Source organism: Mastomys coucha, unplaced genomic scaffold (genome assembly GCF_008632895.1).
Source record: "Mastomys coucha isolate ucsf_1 unplaced genomic scaffold, UCSF_Mcou_1 pScaffold7, whole genome shotgun sequence".
NCBI lineage: Eukaryota > Metazoa > Chordata > Mammalia > Rodentia > Muridae > Mastomys > Mastomys coucha.
Window position 1 is genome coordinate 79,628,576 of NW_022196913.1, and position 21,443 is coordinate 79,650,018.

A 21,443-nucleotide genomic window follows, 5' to 3' on the forward strand; every position below is an offset into this window, starting at 1 on the left:
TTTTTAGGGAAGAAGAAATAGAAATGTCTCCTTGTGTTTTCATCTCCTGATAAACAGCACACCTGTGACATTCTGATGTCATTCTTTGTAGCTGTTTTAGACATTCCCAAATCATGGTTTTTACTTGGAATTGGGCAAAATGTTTGAAAAGAATATTATTGGGAAGACAAGGGAGCATTTCAACAACCCCATACTTAAGGAGAGAAAACAAGGGCAGGGGTTTTTGGTTTTGCTTTTGTTTTTTTTTTGTTTGTTGTTGTTGTTGATGGAATTGGTATTTTGTTGGACAAAGCCAGATGAATTAGTAAGGTTTTTGTTTGTTTTGTTTTTTAATTTTTTTTCTAAATATAAGGGCCAGATAAAGCTTTGTCTACTTACCTCACGTCATCCTCTAGCTCAAGGCAAAAATTTCAACTAAGTGAAAAATGATTGATTTTACCCATTGTATGAAATGTCTCACACTATTGTGTTTATAGGAGTCATGTATGATAGCATAACCTAGGATTTTTGTTTTGTTTTGTTGCATATGACAACCCTGGTGCATTTTCTTCCTGTGAAATAGATGTCAGAATTGTACATGTGCAATCTTCTAATATTGTTTTGCAAAACAATTCAAATTTGGTAAAATATGATCAATATTCATGTGTTATAATTTCTGATATACTCTCATGTTATAATAAAGTATCTTTCTTTTTGTCCAACTAAACACATATGGCTTAGGAGGGATTTGCTCCTTTTCAATGACATCCTTATTTTAAGTAAGCAGGAATGAAAATACCATGAAGACCACTTTATTATAATTTAGAAAACACATTCACTGTTTTAAAATGTAAGGTTTTTGAAAGTGCAAGGAGGTTTTTTGACTTGGAAGGTTTATTTAGATTTGTTGTTTGTTCTGAATGTTAAAAGTCATATGAAGAAGAAAAATCTATTTAATCGTGTCCTGATATTTTATTTATTTATTATTGATTAGCTCTTTCAGTTTTAATCTTGATATTGAGTTAATTAATCATTACATTTAGCTGAATAATATAAAAGAGAACTTCTTTTCTGTAAGCCCATTTTAGTTTCTTCGTTTTCTTGGTGATGCTTTGGGTTGAAGGAAGATTCAGTGTTTCTTAAGAAAGCATTTTTAATCAAATTGTGGTTATGTTTAAAGTTTGTTTATCTCAGTGTTATTTGCTTTCATTTGTATTTGTGTAGCACCCTCATGTTTGCCTAGCATTTATATCCATTAACATTTTATTTTTCTACTTCAAAAAAAATTTATAAGTATGAATAGCTTTGGTAACGCCTGGGTAGCCAATTTACTATAACCATACGCATTAAGTTGGTTCACAACCCTGCATGTTAACTGTTGATTACATTTAGGGCTTAAGAGAAAATGTTCACACTGTAGGAAACATTTCTTGGAAATAGCAGTGACTCCTCTATTCTATATCTTTTAGCATCCCAAGTGATTTCCAAAGAGTTTTCTGGTTCTGCCCTACCATTTAGTAAATTTAAATCAAATAGGTTTTCAAAGCTCTTAATCTTCTCACATAAAAATTTGCATTTTCTTGTTAGTATGTAAAATTCTATCAGTGTTTTTGTTATCATTGGAGAAGCAACAGGCAGCATTAGGCATTTGCCCATCCATTACCTGATGGGATAATCTTTATCTCTGGTAGCCCTAAACATAGAAAGTGGAGAGGGAAATGGAGAAAGCTGTGATATGATGAATTTAATTATAGTAATAAAGTCAGTCACTTTTTTTGTTGTTCTTAAAAGGTCAAATAAAAATAGCTAGATGCACAGTAACAATAAATGCTGCTGATGAATGCAGATTGCTGCCTCAGCACTTCTCTCTTTGTGATTAGACAGATCAGTATTGAGACTATGTACCAATTATAGTAATTATAATAATGGTAATAACAACCTCCATTTTCTGTTTGTCCTCGAAAGTCAGGAAGTTTGTTACCTATATACCATTTTTAAATCAGCTCACTGTCATGCAGGGTAGATGTCATTTTCAGTTTAACTTTAGTAGGTTTGTTACTTTGGTCAAAGCACAAAACTACTAAAGGTTAATACCACACTAAATGAGGAGGGCAAAGAAGATGTATTATTAACTAATTCTTGTAGAAGAAACTAGAAACGTCTGAAGAATTCTAAACCTTACTATCACATGATATTTTAAAATGGGCTTTCTAAGAAACAAACAAAACAACACCACCCTTACATATCCACCAGTAAAAAAAAAAAAAGTATGCAGTTTTATAAGAACCAAAAAACCAAGGATTAAATAAATGAACGAGAAATGTACTTAAAATTTTCCTATCATTTAGTGTCTCTTTGAAAGCTTAATTTAAAAAATTATCAATATTTTAGTACCTTGAGATGGTATATCAATGATGTGTACACTATATTGAAAGTCCTTGTGATCAATTGTTATGGTATGGTATGTATGGCATTGTATGGTAACATGGAATAGGCCACAGTTTCTTACTGTCTGCTCCTTGTCCTCTTGTTGAAGACAACCCAAAGAAACAGAGACATACTGGAGTGTGTGTACTTGGTCTGAAGCCAGTAATAAATGACTAGGGTGTTTTCAAGTCCATCACATCTATTTGGATAGGAATTTCAGCCGAATGGAAATGTTTGCAGATTGAACTCTTTTAAAACAGTTTGACCTTAACACAAAATAAACCCAAGTAAAAAACCGGGAAAGGAAGGAAGGAAGAGAGGAAGAGGGCATTGTTTGCAGGCAGAGCTCCGGGCACTGTGAAAACTTTTCACTCTTCTAAAGGAAATGCGGTACAGCAGATGGCGAGAGAGGAAGCGAGATAAACACAGGAACTGGAAAAGCAAGCAATCCATTCTAACAGGTTCTATATCGAAGATCTGGAGGGGTAGAAAGATTAGACAAGGAACTCTTCAGAAACCTGACAGTGGCTGTATCTTACCAAGTCTTATGCACATAGCTGAGATGGAAAGCAGAAATGCACAGACACTAGCCTGTGATTATATATTTCTGACAGTGAGAAGGGAAGATCTTTTTAAGGATTAAAGGCATCGATTTATCAAGGGAGAAATCACCAGCTGAGACACACAAGACCATCCTCTATCCCTCCAAGGGTTTGACAAAGAGATTTGATGCCATTTCTATTGTTGCACTGACTGGAATTAACATATGGCTCTCTACTTGGGAGTCTTGGACGAACTTTTAGGTTTTTTATCTATGGAAATTACACTCCAAACTAGCTAACCAACACTGAAAAATCTATATTACTTGGTTTTAATATGTGAGCATTATTGTATGTAGATGGCCTTAATGCATAGTTTAGAGTCAGAAGAAGGGCTATATGAAGAATATTTTTGTCTCTTAGAATGCTTAACTAAAATGAAGGAACACACACAGTGTGTGGGCACAGTGAGAAGCCTGGGTTAATGATGGGATGTTACTCAGCCTCCATCTGCCTGCTTTAGACTTTCCTGTGCTTTCCTGTGCTGTCATGGGAGCTGACAACTGTGGATAAAACCAGTACATAGTCACTATTTTTTTCTTTCTATTCATTTTTCTACTATGAAATACACCCCGATGGCAGCCTTTCTTCCATCTACCTCTGCCAGCTCCACCCTGTACCTCCCTTCTCCTCCTTACCAACTCCTCTCCTATTTATCCGTAGGAAAGAACAGGCCTCCGGGGATTATTAGCCAAATGTGGCATAACAAGATGCAATCAAACTAGGTACAACTCCTCATATCAGGCTGGACCAAGCAACACAGTAGAAGGGAAAGGGTCCCAAGAGTAGGTAAAAGAGTCTGAGTCTCCCATATTTCCATGTTAGGAGTCACATAAGAAACTCCACTCTAAAAATCACAATGGGTATGTAGAGGACCCATGTGTACTCTGAGATTGCCACTTTAGTCTCTGCGAGGTGCTATGATCTCTGCTCAATTGATTCTGTGGGTAGTGTTCTCCTCATGTCCTCAACCCCTCTATCTCAAACAATCCTTCTTCCCCCTCAAGCCATGCCTAATATTTGACTGTGGGTCTCTATCCCCATCAGCTGCTGGAGGAAATCTCTCTGGTGGTGATTGAGCATGACACCTGTCTATGATTATATGAGTACAGCTGAGTATCATAAAGAATCATTTCATTGATTCTTGCCTTTTTTTTTCTTTTGGCCAGTACTCTTTTGTTCTACAATAGGTTTCTATACCATCCATCTTCAGATTCATGGCCATCCAGACAACGTGGGCTATGGGCTCTTTCTTCTGTTGTGGGCCTCAATATGATTAGTCATTGGTTGGCCACTCCCACAAGACCTGAGCCACTATTGACCCAACTCATCTTGCAGGCTGAACAGGTAATAACTTGATAGTTTTCTGGCTGAGCTGTTGTCCCAGTCTCATCACTGGATGCTTTGCTTGGTTACAGAAGATGGTCAGGTCAGGCTCTGGATCTTCTATTACTAGAAGTACTCAATAGGGTCATGCTCAGAGGTTTCAGGAAGTTTCCTCTGCACTTTCCACAGCAGCCCTTAAAAGTGTGCTAATTCAAGTCTTTGCTCCCTTTTTAAGTCATTCTTAGTAAGAAACAATAATTCTACAGCAAGAAATAGTTTAGATTATAAGAAAAATCCATTTTAGAAAGAATGAAATGCTTTCTCAACAGTAAAAATAGTTGTGTTGAGGCATTTAAGGTGACCCCCCCAAATATCAGAACACTAATGAAAATACATTTCGAAAATTATGTATTATGCATGTTCTGTTCATATTTCACATGACCAAACAGATAATACATGTACTCATTCCCCATTGTAGTTAAACTTACACTTGTTTAATTAGTTTTATATCAAATAATAGACCCTGAACAGTCCAAAATAGTGCTAAACAAATCTGAAATTCGAATAATTTAAATAAATGTGGGTGATTGCTTCAGGATTCCCTGCTGCTTTGACAATGTTGCCCAAATTCCTCAGCACCCTGGAAAGAACTGCAAATTTAATCACAAAGGGAGTTCCTGCCCTCACTTAGCATCTGAAGGCCTGTTTCCTCAGAGTTGCAAAGCTTTAGCTTCAGTTGTCCCAAGCTGCTATCTTCAAATAATTGTGAATTTATGTTCTTAGTGAGTGGCACCCACATTGTTAGGTCTCACAGGTCCAAATCAACCTGTTCACAGCCCAGGTCAATGGAGTAAACTCACAGAAGTCAACAGTGGGCAAGAAGGGTAAGCTTGGCTTTAAGTTTCAATAAAATTCTTCAAATTTATATTTAAAGTCAATACCTAAATCCCAAATCTATCCAATTTGAATAGAGTCCAAAGAATCTAGGGAGAGTCAGGAAACGGCCAGATTTTAAAGTAGTGTGGGGAGGAGAAAGTTCCCCCATGTTTCTGAATATCTGGAAGATGTTGTGGGTACTGTCTGTGTTTCCCTGGTGTTATCAGCAGCAGCCAAGGTTTTCCCTCTGGCACTGAGGCAGGAGGGGATGTGGGAGGACTCAGCCTTAACAGAGCCTGAACGGACCTTGTGATAACATATTTCAGACAATCTCTGGAGTTGAAAGCTCGATGTGAATCTAAGAGAACATAAATCTGACATGACCTGGGATATATATATATTTTTTTAGAAACACATTTTCCCAAATGAAACACAAACTTCATTAGGCCCAGGATTCATTGTAAAAATAGACTATTGGAAACAGCCACAGAATGACTCAGCTTACCCCAAGGTCCAGACTGAGTTTTGTAAGTGGTCCTTAATAAGACATTAGGAAATTTATTTATTTATTTATTTATTTATTTATTTATGGTGACGGCATGTCCAGATCTACTTTTTCTTATTGCTGAGAGCTTATGGAAAATGCATAGTTTGATTAATTTGTTTGATTTTTGGAAAAAATGAATGACTCAAAACACAATACCAGACAAATGGCTTGGGAGATGAGAATGCTCACCACCATGCTTGAACACTTGGGTTAGATCTCAGGAACACACAGGATAGAACAAGAAAACTAACACCTACAAGTTGCTCTCTGATTGCAGCATACATGCTGTGGTACACACATCCATACACACACACATACACACACACACACACACACACACACACACACACACACACACTGACAGACACACAGAGAAAGAGGAGGGAGGGGGGAGGGGAAAGGGAGAGGAATAGAGAGAGGGAGAGAATGAAGAGAATGCACATTAATGTAAAACAAGCCAGCACAGTGGTAGTACACTCAGAATTCATGCCTCCAGGTCTGATGGATTTTCTATTGAATGCTGGCTGCCTCAGCCATTGTAAGACATGCTGTGGATACAAAAGGTGAGTGTGAACTCTAGGAGCAGACATTACTAGCATGATGCTAAAAGGTACTCTGACCTAGGGAGGACATTAGAGGAGATGTCTTTAAGAATGTAGCATCAGAGCTCGTATCAAATGCTGTGTAGGCATAAGTAGTAAGGAAGGAATTGACTTCCAGGCTTCAGGAAGAGAATGGGGTGTCAAGAGCCTGGTCTATGTACAGAGAGCAATGGAGACTGTTTTATCATTGATTCCAGAGACAAAGACGAGGGTCAGAAGTCTCAGGGAGCACAATGAATGATGATAAGCTTAAGGACCAGAAAATGAACAAGGAGAGATAGGAGAGGGAGATACATAACTGGAAATCTGAAAGAGTAAATGCTAATTACACATGGTGGGACTCGTGGCTCCAGCTGCATATGTAGCAGAGGATGGCCTAGTTGGTCATCAATGGGAGGAGAGGCCCTTGGCCCTGTGAAGGCTCTATGCCCCAGTGTAGGGGAATGCTAGGGCCAGGAAGTGGGAGAGGGTGGGTTGGGTAGGTTGGTGAGCAGGGGGGAGGAGGGAGGGAACAAGTTTGGTTTTTTTTGATTTTGTCTTTTGTTTTTTTCTGGAGGAAACCAGGAAAGGATATATCATTTGAAATGTAAATAAAAAAAAATATCTAATTTAAACAAAAAAAAGAAATCAAGATTCAAAGGAGCTTGGAAAAAATAAAGAAGTGGAGGCTCATAGCCATCAATTGGACTGAGCACAGGGTCCCCAATGAAGGAGGTAGAGAAAGGACCCAAGGAGCTGAAGGGGTTTGCAGCTGCATAGGTGGAACAACAATATAAACTAACCAGTACCCCAAGAACTTCCAGGGACTAAACCACCAACCAATGAGTACACAGGTGGGACTAATGGCTCCAGCTGCATATGTAGCAGAGGATGGCCTAGTAGGTCATCAATGGGAGGAGAGGCCCTTGACCCTGTGAAGGCTCTATGCCCCAGTGTAGGGGAATGCCAGGGCCAGGAAGCAGGAGAGGGTGGGTTGGTGGGGTGGGGGTCAGGGAATAGGTTTTTTTTTTCCAGAGGAAACCAGGAAAGTGGATAACATTTGAAATGCAAATAAAGGAAATATCTAATAAAAAAAACTACAAAAAATGAAAAAAAAAGATAAATAAAAAAAGAAAGACCAGTTAGATGGAACAGTAGGTACAGATTCATGCTGACAAGCCTGGAGACCCAAGTGTGATCCCCAGAGCCTACCTAGCGGAAGGAGAGGACCATTTTCTCTCAGTTGGCCTCTGACCTCCACAGGTTCACTGTCATCCACACAGGCCCACTGTCATCCACACAGGCCCACACAGGTGTACACACCGATCCTCAGAACCTCTGAGGTAGAAGGAAAGAACCACTCCTCAAATTTGTTCTTTGACATCTACACTCTCATATGCATGTATACACGTACACACATGTACATACACAACAATAAAAAAAATAAGATAAATGAAAAAAATCAAAGAAAATAAAAAATACGTGTCAACCTCAGTGTATCCATAAGATAGTGATGAACGATACTTAAAAAATAGCAACAGGAAGTAGAGAGATGGCTTAGTGCTTAAGAGCACTGACTGCCCTTCTAGAGGTCCTGAGTTCAATTCGCAGCAACAACATGGTAGCTCCCAACCATCTGTAATGGGATCTGATGCCTTCTTTTGGTGTGTCTGAAGGCAGCAACAGTGTATTCACATATAAAATAAATACATTTTCAAAATATTACCAACAGGAACAAACTAGGCATATTGGCATAAATAAATAATATCCCCTAATTTTTTAAAAATTGTAACATTTTTATGTCCCTGTGAATATACACACATGCACATATGTGTTAGTATGTGTGCCTATGCATGTGTATCTGCAATTTTCACTCTTTCCTTAGACTAAGAATTATGGGATCTTGTGGGATGTGTGTCTTGCTATGTCTCTGTCCTGAGATGTGAACTCCAGGACACATGACTGTACAATAAACACTGCTTCTTGGAACAAGAAATGTCTCATTTATATAGAATCTCTGAAAAAAAATTGATACTAGTTGTCATAAGAATTTTGTTTTGGTGGTTAGAAGGGAAAACCAATATAAATTATTTAAGTATAATATTTGAAATATATTTATTTGAGAAACAGTTTGATTTCTCAGGGTTGGAGAGATGACTTGGTGGTTATCACACTTACTATGCTTGCAGAAAATACAAATTCAGTTCCCAGCACCAGTGGCTGTCTCACAATCCTCTGTGGTATGCGTTCACCCATATAGGTGAAATAACCATACATGTACAGTAAAAGTAAGTTAATCTTAAAGTATTAAGTAAATCCTTCCCTCCACACTTGGTTATTTATTTAATTTTTTCTAGTGCTTAGTCAGGGAAGTAATGAGGAATAAAGATTATCCAGTGATGTTTCCTTGGTACAGTGGTTTACTTTCTCCCTCTTGGAAATTTCTCTTATGCTTGAAATCCTTAGTTAAGTTGGATGTTTAGAGAAACCCTTTCACCTGTGAGATAACCCTGATGGCTGAAGTAAGTATGGATACTCTAGGGCAGTGGTTCTCAACCTTCTTAATGCTGTAACCTTCTAATACAGTTCCTCATGTTGTGGTCACCTCCGATCAAGAAAGTATTTTCATTGTTACTTCATAACTGTAATTTTCTACTGTTGTGAATCAAAATGTGAAGAATTGTGTTTTATGAATGGTGTTAGGTAACCGCTGTGAAAGGTCATTCAACCCCCAAAAGGATCATGACCCTCATGTTGAGAACCACTTCTCTAGAAGGACTACAAATCACTATTTCTGCTTAAATCATCAAAATGTTAATCGTGCAGCTATAATAAGATATTTAAAGCTATAGTAGCTGTACACTGGCTATAGACATTTAGCTTTTTTTCTTAATATATTTACCCTAGACTATTGTTATAATTTCAGGATATTTTCATTGGGATCTAAAAATTATAACCAGGTAATAATATGCATTATATCATTTTTGCGTATTTTTTTTATATTCTGGAGTCTGAAAATGATTTTCAAGATAATGAAATATTAAATGTGGACAACACAAGTAAAGGGGCAAGGGGATAACTCGTATATTTGAAAATACTTGTGTGAAAATGCCTTGAACATAACTAGACACTGTATTTCATACAAAGGAAGAAGGGAACCTGAGCCAGGTGCCATGATGGCTACCACATATGTACTAGATTATTATTTTCAAATAGCATACATGTTTAGAGTTTCCCTTCATTGTTATAACCTGGGTATTGTTTCTCTCCTTTATTTTCTCTATGCACATGTATGACTATAGTTTGGCAACGAAGTCTTACTATTACTTGATTTTTTTTTTCTTGAATAATCTGGAACTAAACAAGTATTTCTAGCTAAATCATGTCACTGTCAGACAGTGCAAGGGCACACTCAGTGTTAAACTTTAACGTCCTCGTCCTTCAGTGTGAACTGTAGCTTTGTGTTTTTGACTCCTCCGGTCCTTTAACCAAAGCTATCTTGTCTGATGATAAAACCATAAGTGTATGAGGCTCGCACATCTTTCATCTCTTTTATGACCTTATCTTTCACAAGCGGCTTCTGTGAAGGTATCCTAACTATAGGAAGCACCTGGAAAACATACGTGGTCTCTCTTCTCTGATAAGCAGTTGTGAACAAGAAAGTAGATCTGTCACTTCTGAACTGCTCATTGTTAAAAAATACTTTGATGATTTAGCTGATTGTAAAGTACATTATAGGGATGACTAACTGCTCCAGTAATACTCCTAGTCAAGAAAGTTCAATAGTTATATTGTACAGAATTTCTATGAGGTTGATATCGACAGGAAGTACATGGATTAAAAGAGCAGAAAGGCTGTCTGCTTACATGACTACTTTCAAACAACTGCTGCCGTTTTGTGCTGAGAAAGTGACTGTCTCAGGACACGGCAAATCTTTAATTCTGACAGCAGTGTTTAACTTTGAGTGAAAAGGTGTTTGTTTGCATTTTTGAAATTATTATTTTTTGCTTGGCTAAGAAAGCCACTGCCTTAACCACCTTGTCAACAATACCGAATACGGTGTTTCAAGGCACCGTGTCCTGCTTTTCAAAGACTGTTTTAGTGCATTTCCTCGAGTCATTTGTGTTGTGCATTATATTGCTCAATAACACCTTCAATTTTTCCCCATAGGGCTCACATTGATTTTGAAAACTAGACTAAGAAAAATGGAAGGGCTCTAAACGCACTTATATCTTTTAAGAGAGCAACAAAAGCATTTAATCTTGCAGGAGAAAACCATTAACTCCACAGTCATAATTTCAGAAATATTACAGATTTTTGTTACTGCTTGGCATTTATTCAGTTTCTTTCTTTTATGACTTACTCGTTTCAGTTCTCACATTAAGTGTGTTTGTGCTTTGCTGAAAATATTCTGAACTGTCTATTCATATGCATGTGAATAAAGAATTCAGAGCATAAATTAGAGGGTGCCACATGCGTGCCCAGCTCTGCCACTCTCTTCTGACATCCTTTTCTCTCTGCTCCTCTCCTTTCCCCACTGCTAAGGCTTTTGGAGCAGTGTATTAGCAAACTTGTCATTATTATCTTGGCTAGTAATTATTCATGACATTTGTCCTAAGCCACTCCATAGCCCCGATTTCAAACACAAGAGAGTCAAAATGGACTGAGCAAAAGAAAGCCAGTGAGGTGAGCTCCATTCAAACCAAGAAGAAGCTGGAGTTGGGTTAATATCAAAATAAAGTTCTATTTATAAATTTTCTATGAGAATAAAATACTGAGAGGCAAGAAGCAAGTGTCTATTATTAGTGAAAAATGGTGTTTCTTAAGAATACTTCAGAGATTTCATATTTGATTAAATTATTTTTAATCATTTCATTTTTCATTAGTAAAAAGATTAAAAATGAATTAGGTAAAAAACATTACCATAAAAATGAGAACTAGTTTCCTGAGATAAAGTTAGATGATGAAAGGTCCAAAAGTTGAAAAATGTGACATATTTTAGTTATTAAATAGAAATAATGTGCTGAAAGCAATTAATTAGCAAATGTAATGATATTGCAGTAGGTTATGGCAAAAAGAATGAGACAAAAATCTAATTTCCCAACTGGTCAGTGAGCAATGGTTATTGATCAAGCATCTATGTGTAGTTGGTTTTATTAAGTGCTAAGTAAAATAGGAAACCTTTAAGAGTAGTGATTAAAAAGATTAAGTCCATTAAACCTTCCATCTTAGTGTATAAGCATAATGAAGAAACGGGAACTTAATGGGATGAAGAGAAAGGGGCTCTTCGACCATATCTTGCAGGCTTTGTGGCTTTCCATGTAGATGATGTCTGCTGTGTCCTTTGTCGCTGCTCTTTGGTGGTAGAGATCCGACCCATGGCCCCATCTGTGTTAAGCAAAATCTCTACTTCCCAGCGGCAACCCAAGATTACATTCTTACATGTTGAAGTCTGATCTTTTGCATCAGAAAGTCATGGAATCACATCTTGTGTCTGATGCTCTTTTTGTCTCTGGGAATCCTCACACGTATCTATCTCTTGGTTCATTTTTCTGAAGGATCAGGATATTGATGCCTAGCTGATAAGACCGTGTTAATAAAACTTGTTGAAAAGTACCCAGTGAAGAGCAGGACTCTCGGTGTGGCGGCCCTGTTGAGGTCCAGTATAGAACCTGACCTTCTGATAAGATTTGCACCTTACTCATGTTTATAATTTCAACATTTGGCTCATAGAAGATATGGAAGTCAATATAAAATAAATGCTGCACTATTTTACTTTCTGCATTCATATGCACTATCTCAAGCAGGACTCATAGCTATTTTCTCATTTTTTTATTCCTTATTTTTAGAAGATACAAGTAAATAATTAAGATTAAACCTTTGATGTTTTAATCTATTATACCATCTTGGATTTGCTTTTGGTAATTAAATATGTAGTATACTTACCTGGCTTCTTAAATGGGATACAAAGGGGAATGTTTTTAATTGTGTTTAATTAGATATTTCTACAATGGCTCTCTAAATACTCTATTTACTTGTTCAAATATTATGTGCTATATAGTGAAACAAATCAATTCTCACAAACCAAAGTTATCAATATGTAACACTGCTCCAAATGTGGGAGCACACTAAATGGAAGAATTACAGTTTTGATTTGGCAGTTAAATGACATTTAATGAGAGCCATTGGCTACTTGAAATTATAAACTCACTCTAGCCCTTAATCAGTTCAATTAAAATGTTTTCACTTGGAGCAGTTTTATAACATTTACAACAAATGCCTGCTGACATCTTCTGTCATCCTCCCATTTCTTTACCTACTAGACACTGCTGAAATGATCGGGATAAGTTTGTCTTATGTTGAATAAGTACATGGCTTCTTTCACTTAAAAATCAAGGACAACAAAGAGCTCTAAAACTTCTTCTCAGAATCTTCAATCATGTCTGAATCCACTCTTACATCACTAAATGTTCTAGCTTAGACTTTGCCAATGTAAAACTTACATTTCCCTCCAGTATTATGCTTACTTCTCCTTCTGTGGCATGCTTTGAGAAGACAGCTCCTAGTTTCAGTATGAAACTTGTTCTAATCATGGATGTAAGGACACAAAAAAACTCCACAGAGTTCAAAGCCAGATGAGACAATGCCCCCCAATGTTAGAAGGTTTACCTGTCCTTTTCTCCAGGAAATTTCTGTGGGCCTACATATTAGTTGACATGGCCAGGTGCTTTTGTAACATTGTGAAATCCCACATCATAATGGGTACAAGTCTTTGTCCATTTGACTCTGATTTACACTACTTCAGAAATGATGTGTAGGGGCCCACCGTTTATATTCTCTGTGGACAACACAATGTCGGTAGGGTAAAAGGCATTGCTCTAGTGACTTAGTCCTTGTAAGGCGTAGAGAGCATCCAAGCACTTACAACCACTCTTCTCTCCCAAGAGGCACTGGAACGGGTGCTGATACGGGGGCATTGGATCTGCGGGGGAATACTGAACAGGAGCTAATACTGGTATCTTCAAGCCATGAGAGACCATCGAGGAAAAGGAGGTTTTAGCAGGATAAGCACCTGGCCTTTCTCTCCTTCTGCACTCTGTCCTCTAATCTGCTGTTGTTGCTTCCACTGGCTGTTCTCAACCAGAAACCAGAAGTGAGTGGCCAGATGGCCCAAAGTACAGGGGGAAAGAGAGGAAAATTTGTTGAGTCCAACAAGAAAGATCACGTGGAAAAGATCCAGCTTGTGGAAGCTTCTAAGTTTCTCTGTCCTAGCCAACAGGATTCTCGTTACACCAACCTGCTCACATATGGCATTAGTTCAATGTTTATTCACATGTGGGCAATCATTACTGGAAATCAAATAAAAGGAATGGCCTGCATCTGATCTATCCAGGCAAATGGTGTGAGCCTCCTGCTTTCTAAACTATATCTCTTTTTGTCCATATTAGAGTAAGTTGGAGGTGGCTTGAAGGGGGTGGGGAACAGGCAGGCCGCCAGGCTGGTTGGCTGAGAGCTGGGTTAGTTCAAGGCTATCAGTATTTGTAGGTCATCAAGTCTACTTGAATATGTAGACTGGAAATCAACCTTCTCAGATCCTGAGAACTGAGACCAGAGCAGGCCCCTTTGATCTCCTGAGGATATTTGGTTGGCGTGTTTATGGTCTTACGTGCAACCTGGAAGTAGAGCACAGAAGATTGGATCACTGTTTTTATTATTGAGCTTTTGTACATTTCTTCTGTCACTTTGACCTTGTCTCACACTTTCATGTGTGGCTGTACTCTCCTTGATGGCATCCATAATTCCGGTAGGGAATTAATTCATTTTGTGAAGATACAGGCAGGAAAATTAAAAGGCGAAGCCTATGCTGTTTAGGGAACAGAGCTCGTAGAAACTTCACATTACTGTCAATATACTAATGGTTTCCTACAATGTATATCTTATATATCATTTTTAAAATGACAAGCTAGTGTACACTTTCCTATTTTGTATAGATGTTCATGTTCAGTTAGAGATCCGAATGAATCAATAGAACGTGACCACAGAACACTTCAAATAATGATAGATGGACACGCTATTTAAACTTAAATGTTACAATTGTTAGGTTCAAAATATAGTAGGCATGATTTCAATATATGTTTTTGTTTTGGTGCTGCCCTTCTTGGTATTATATTATTAATTCTAAAAGTAAGGTACTGAAACTACAGAGGTTTTCTTTTCAAATGAAGTTGAACTGATAATGTTTTCTGTCTCACTGCCTCTCAAGTCTGACTCAAGACATGCTCTTTTTTTTGTTTGTTTGCATGTTTTTGCTCTTCATGTGAAGGCATGACATTATGGATATCCAAGCATAAGTTTAACCTCACCACATTGTCTGTTTTCATGAGTAGAGTCACCAGTTTATATCACATGCTAATCATCTGAGAGAAAAATCACCAAGTTTTAGAAACATAATAGGGAAGTATAAAAATCTTCCAATAATTTAAACCCAAATCAAATCAGGAATACACCTTACTCTAAAACATTTAATTTTTCTTGCCATGTTATGCCTATATAATTACAATTTGGAAATAAGGTCACTATGTTTGTTATATCCAAGGTATTCGGAAAAACTATACATTTCTATCTGATTTTTTATATATAATAATAACTTTAAATTAAGATATATGTGCTATATTCTTTACTGCTTATAGTACTTAGTTTTTTTTTTATTTTTTTAAAATATGTAATGCTTCACGAATTTGCATGTCATCCTTGTGCAAGGGCCATGCTAATCATCTCTGTATCGTTCCAATTTTAGTATATGTGTTGCCGAAGCCAGCACAGTACTTAGCTTTATTTATTGACAAATATTGGTAGTTTTTTTTTCTTTAAGCTACAAGAGTTATCAAATAATTACTCATGGACATTTCTGCCAGTGAATTAGACAGTATTGAATATGTGATAGAAATAAGAAAAGGATATCGCCTTCACAATATCTCACTAGTGGAAGGATTTGGTCAACTCTCCTATCTGTATTTCAGGCGATGAGGAAGGAATCCAAGAGCCAGCAGAATCAGATGGGGACAGCCATTCAGACAAACCAGGACAGCCTGGGGTAGAGACAGATGACTGGGATGGACCAGGTAAGATGGAGAATACAGCATTCAATCCACTTTGAATTTTATAAGGATTTCACTTTTTCCTTTAAATTTTACATGTAATGGAGAGGTAAAGGAACATAAAATATGAATAGCTCGTAAAGCTTTCAACAATTACTCAACTCAGATTTAAAATTATACATGGGCTGTGTGTGTGTGTGTGTGTGTGTGTGTGTGTGTGTGTGTGTGTGTTTGTGTTGGTTATATGGGTGTTTGGGTAAACATTATTATTTAAATAAGAAAACCTTAAAAGGCAACATGTCACCTCAGCTTGAAGTCTCTATCTTTTCTTCTTTCTTTCTTACATAAAGTTAGTCATTTCTATTTGCTTGGTCTTTCAACACAGAGTCTTTTGGCTACATCCACATTCATATCAGGCTCGGTTAGGAAGATCACAAATCAGTAACAATGGCACTTCAAAGAACTGTCACTTCAGTTTAGTTCTGTTGTTAGTCACAGATGGAACCTCAATAGCTATTGAGCCATTGAGTCACAATTAATAGATTTTCCCCTTTGCTTTAATGTTACAGCAACATTTTCACCTGTATGAATAAAATTAAATTTACACGTAAATTGCCTTATAGTTGTTAATTTCAGGAAAAGCCCAACATTAATAAAAGTCATACGGATATATATTGTTTATAATAACACTAGAAAAAATAACCTTACTGTTACTGCTAACTAATTCACAGTTCATGATATGCTTATAAATGAAGACCATCACATTTTAAGTTTTTAGGATATAAACGAGTTTTGAAGCAGTTTCAGCCTTAATTTCCAAAGCAGTAACATTTTTCATTAAGGAAGATCGCTATATTTCAATCACATTTTCACCCTTGCATGACTTTGCAAATTGCTCTCTGCTGTGCATGGGGAAGACAGGAAATCCAGTGGTAATTTTCTGAAACCAGCAGCTGGAAAATATAATGCAAACAAAAATGAAGATACAGGATATCTGATTATTATGATGTCATTCCTAATGGTATTCATGATACATACAAATGTTTGTATTCCACACAATATAGCATAATGCTATACAAGAGTCTGGACCCAACTGTATTATATTTTTAAATAACACAGAACCACATTTTAGAAGAGTATAAGAAACTGCAAAGTCTGGTATTTGTATTTTATTGCATTTTTAAAATGATTTTTCAGTGTGGTGGGGGGAATTGATTAGAACAATTGTAAAAATACTATTTATTTAAAAATTATTTTTGTTATAAGGCTTTTGTACAACTTGAAAAGTGTACATGATCTTTTACCTTTGTTTTTTTAGATATTTGTGTTTAGAAGGTGTTTTGTTTCTCCATTTAGACTGGACTGTCCTTTAGGTGTTTCTATTTCACAAATGACACATTCAGTCACACTTGTTTTAGGCAAATATTTAGATTTCAACTTTCCTCTCTGTGTCTATGGTTCATGCCCTTCCAGATCATATGAGAAAAGGAAAAGAATTTTATGCCTGAAGCTGCTGAGCATGTGCAGCATTGCTAATGCCAACTTTACAGAAAGACTGGATTATTAGCCCAATAAACAAGCAAATAAATAAATAATTGGCGGTGTTGAGTAAAGATGATGCTTGACATCCAAATGAATTGTTTAATTTACCATACATATTTCATGGAATGTATTCTTTCTTTCTTTTTTTTTTTTGTCTTTCTTTTTTTTTTTTTTTTTTTTTTTTGCTTTGAGGATTTGGCATAGATATTTCTGTGTTCTGGACTATATATGGATATGTGAAAACTTTGAAGAAAAATGTATTTCTCTTGTATGCCTATAAGAACTATCCCCATATAGTCAGAAGTGAATAAGACATTTTTCTCCGTAGCTACTTCTGATAGGGAAGGGTGTCTCACCTTGGAACCCTTGAAACAATAAAGTTAACTCATAAGAACAGAATCTCATTATCTGGTAGCATGGTTATTAATTTCAATCTATCAGGAGAGTGTGGAAGAAAACATGACATTGTGTACCTTTTTTGCTACTTAAATAGCAATTGTTTCAAGATTGGTAAGGACATTTTTAGTTCACTGTAGTACACTGGTACTTTATACCTGTAGCAAAAAGAAAAGTTTCTCCTTTTTGGTGACAGTTTCAAACTCAGTAGCAAAGTGTATCTGGACTCCAAACTAAGTCCACAGTCAAAGGTCAGGACTTACTGACTTTCTTTCTTTGTTTTTTTTTTCTTTGTTTCTTTCCTTTCTCTCTTTGCCTTGTCACTCTCTACCTGGGAGATTTGTGGAACACTGCTTAAGTTATTTTTGTGGGTCTACATATTCATCTGTAAACCCTAAAAAACATTAACAATCCTACAAAACTACATCAGATCATACTCATGAGACGCTAAAGATGTCTTTGTTACAGCTTTGCATTTGTCAGGTCTCAAAGAGTTTCTAAAGGCTCCATAGAGTATATCAGTCCCTGAAGGATAAAGCTAAGTTGTTCTAAATATTTATACACTATATATTATAAACTATATATCTCAGTTTATCATAGATCATTTTTTGAGACATCTAGTACTGAGCCAGGTTGATTTCCAGGTCTCATAACTACATTCTTAGAATGACATTTTTCTCTAAAAATAGAACAGAATCAAAGGATGTAGAAATTATCTAAGGAATTTAAAACATAATACTGATATCCTTTAAGATGGATCAGGACTTATCTTATTTTTAAGGAGTTTGATGGACGATGACTGAACAACCTTCCTTGATGGCTTAGTTCAATAATGCATCAACCCTGTCACAAAGATTCTATTTTTATCAAATGCAAATTCTTCCACTGAAGAAAGTTATCCTTTGTTTGTCTTTTAGGGAAAAGGTACATAACTATTCACACCTTGGCTAACTTCTAAAGGGAGCCTAAACAATAAAAGGAAATAGTGTTGTAAGTAGCTAGGATGTGGAATTCTTCAGTGTTTAAATGTTTGTAACTCTTATGTAAGCAACATGAATCATTGGCTTCATGAATACATTTGGAAAGCTAGAAGTATGCTTTTAGAAAGGCCAAAATAAAAGTCATTACCTCATCGTTTCCGCATTTCATATATCTAATTTTTCAAGTATGCTGTTTTCTTTGCTTTTTAAAGACATTCTCCTGACACTCCTGCTGGAATGTATCATGTAGTGCTTGCCTCTTATATTTATTCCAGAATTTACCTGTTTGGTTTTACATTGTCTTCTTCCAAAGAAGTGTCTCTTCTTCCTGAGCCTCACGAGTTGTGTACTTTGGCTGAGTCTCAAGTCCTTCATTTTACGTTCTTACACATTTAATCCTTTGACAGACGTTTATTGTGCTATGGTGGTGAAGAAGAACTCCAGCATGCATGACACTGTCTGCAGGCTCTTCTCAGGGCACCACCTTCTTGAAGTGATCACAGACTGTTCACTCAAGCCATAATTAAGCATCCTTTATCCTTCAAAATAGAGCACAGTCTATGCCCAAGAACTCTGTGTTTACACAGTTTAGAGTTAGACAGACCTAAGATAATGGTGATATTTATGGCCTCAGGATGTTGGCATGTGAAGCAGAAAATCCTCAGTTTCTTTATCTCTGAAATAGGTTTAATAGTAAGTGCTTAGTGATGTTTTTAGGAAGATAAACTTTGAAAGAGATAACCTGTGCTGGTTGTTCAACACCATGCTCAGGAGAGTTAAGTGCTGAAAATTTTCTACCTGCATATAGGCCCTTGAGAAATATTGTAAATGTGGTCCCCTCAGACCAGTCCATGGTTAAAATATTGATCTTATTTTGGAAATACTGCCTATATCATTGTCTTTCTCATAAAAATGTTTCAGAGCTGCTTTCCAAGGCCAATCTGCAGTATTGATTTATGTACTTGGATTTAGGAACTTTATAGCAAGGTTCAGTGAAATTCTTATAAATCCATTGTCATCACTGTGACAGACGTACTGTGAAAATCACGTTACTTAAATCAATATAAAATGCCACCATTCTGGATTACATTCTTACAACTTGGCTTCTTTTCATACTTGCAAATAGTGAATAATTGGTTTCTTTTTATATGATTTAGTGGATATTATCATAACTTGCATCTAAATGCAAGTTTTTAAATAATGTGTATTCATGTACACATATACAGATAGAATTTTTGAGGAAACCACTAATTGCTTTCTTTGATACAACTTTTATGTAAATAGATCTTATACTTATGTATTAAAGCTTTTATCATATAAATAAAATGAAGTAAGAAATCCAGTCCTGAATTGACAAGTCAATAAATAAAAATATTACTTTTTAAAATTATATCCTAAAACATAAAAACTTCCTGCTGTTCATTGCAGGTAAGTCATTTTTGAGGTACTGTCATGAACTGTATAACAAAGTTAATTTCTCTGTGGTTTCCTTGGCTGGCTTGCTAAAAGTAATCATATGACTTAGAGCAAGATAGTACTACTATGGAGTTAGTGCTTATAAATCAGGCCAATAAGAACTACCTCATTAATGAGATTTTACATGTAAAGCATGGAGCTCAGTGTATCAGAAGCACATACAAAGTCACTCTTAATATTGAATTTACTGTCATTTTGGCATTGTGCCTTGGTAGCTGTTACAAAATGCTTCTCAAAGAATTCTTCATTAAACATTAGTGCAGTGAATTAATTTTGCAAAATGATCTTGTTCTGCAACACAACATCATAAGATTATGTTTACTCTGCTCTAGTCTACCTGACTTAAAACATAATTAAGATAAAGATTTTTTAGTGTAAATACATTGTCAAAAATAATTGCATAGGATAAAACCAAATGTGTGTACTTGTTGCACACAGACTAAGTATTGTTTAGGAAATTCTTAGTTAGTTACTTCTTAGGCTTTTGTTCAGTACTTTGGATGTATGAAAGTGATTAGGCACTTTCTGCTTTGTGTGCTAAATAAACCTAGCAAGATGGAAACTGTTTTGCATAAAGTGGAATGGTAGCTACGAGACCCCTGTGAGACAGAAGCACACACTTAATGCTATAGGTCTCCCTCCAACCCCACCTCTTTTGGAGTCCAAAGAAGGGCTTGAAGATTACAGTTCTGATTTCGTTTTCTTTTTGATTGGGAAAATGTGGTAGATATAAGATCTGGGAAATGCCATTTGAAGTAAATTAACAGACACCTATGAAACATAGTTAACCATAGATATAGTCTGACAGTAAGAAGAATATTGTGCAAAGCAGAGGAAATCGTAGAATGACTGTGTGTTACGCTGACAGTGAATTGGTATTATCTCTGCTATCAGATAATGCAGTTATCATTAATTTTCACATTTGCATTTCAATCTTTGGAAGGAAATGACTCTTGCCGGATGAAGATAAGAGTGCTGTACCACTATAATGAACCATCATTTTATCCCAAGGCTTTGTGTCCATATGAAAATGAGGCAAGGGAAGAGAGAGAGAGAGAGAGAGAGAGAGAGAGAGAGAGAGAGAGAGAGAGAGAGAGAGAGAGAGAGAGAGAGAGAGAGAGAGAGAGAGAGAGAGAGAGAGACAGAGAGACAGAGAGACAGAGAGACAGACAGAGAGAGAGAGAGAACTATATGTATAGGGGGTCTTAGAAAAATATTGTTACAACATGTCAAAAATTCCTGCAGACTTTTGAGTCTTCCATGAAACAAGAGGGGGCAAAAATAACCCTTCTGGAATGTAGTTAAGTGGATGTATCGGATTAAGGATGAAACCCTGACTCTGCGGCACACAATGCCACAGCAACATGATGTGAGTGTTCTCTTGATCTTTTCTGCTCATGCCAGCTTGCACTCTCACACAGAATTAGGACATGAATAAATTTAAAATAAAAGGGTAAAGAGGTTGCATGATGGTTTATAAAGACACTTTAACAAACTATGAAGAACTACATAAACATTTACTTACTATTATAGTTTGTACCATAGCTGTATGAGAATGCAAATTAAGAATATTTAGCTAATGAATTATTTTAGAGTTGTCTAGCACCTAATGTGTT

The 21,443-nt window shown here is 36.5% G+C and overlaps 1 protein-coding gene and 1 non-coding gene across 3 annotated transcripts in view; one reads left to right on the plus strand and one right to left on the minus strand.

Moving 5' to 3' along the window:
- The window catches only part of Zfpm2 (zinc finger protein, FOG family member 2), a 433,065-nt gene that overhangs the window by 99,449 nt on the left and 312,173 nt on the right, over nt 1-21,443 (plus strand). For both annotated transcript variants that reach the window (XM_031358378.1, XM_031358379.1), the window contains one exon: nt 15,356-15,457. In XM_031358378.1, the coding sequence (XP_031214238.1) occupies nt 15,356-15,457 (102 nt within the window). The remainder of the gene's footprint in view (nt 1-15,355; nt 15,458-21,443) is intronic.
- LOC116082825 lies at nt 15,050-15,156 on the minus strand. Its single transcript, XR_004115456.1, has one exon. It is a non-coding gene; the product is annotated as a U6 spliceosomal RNA (small nuclear RNA).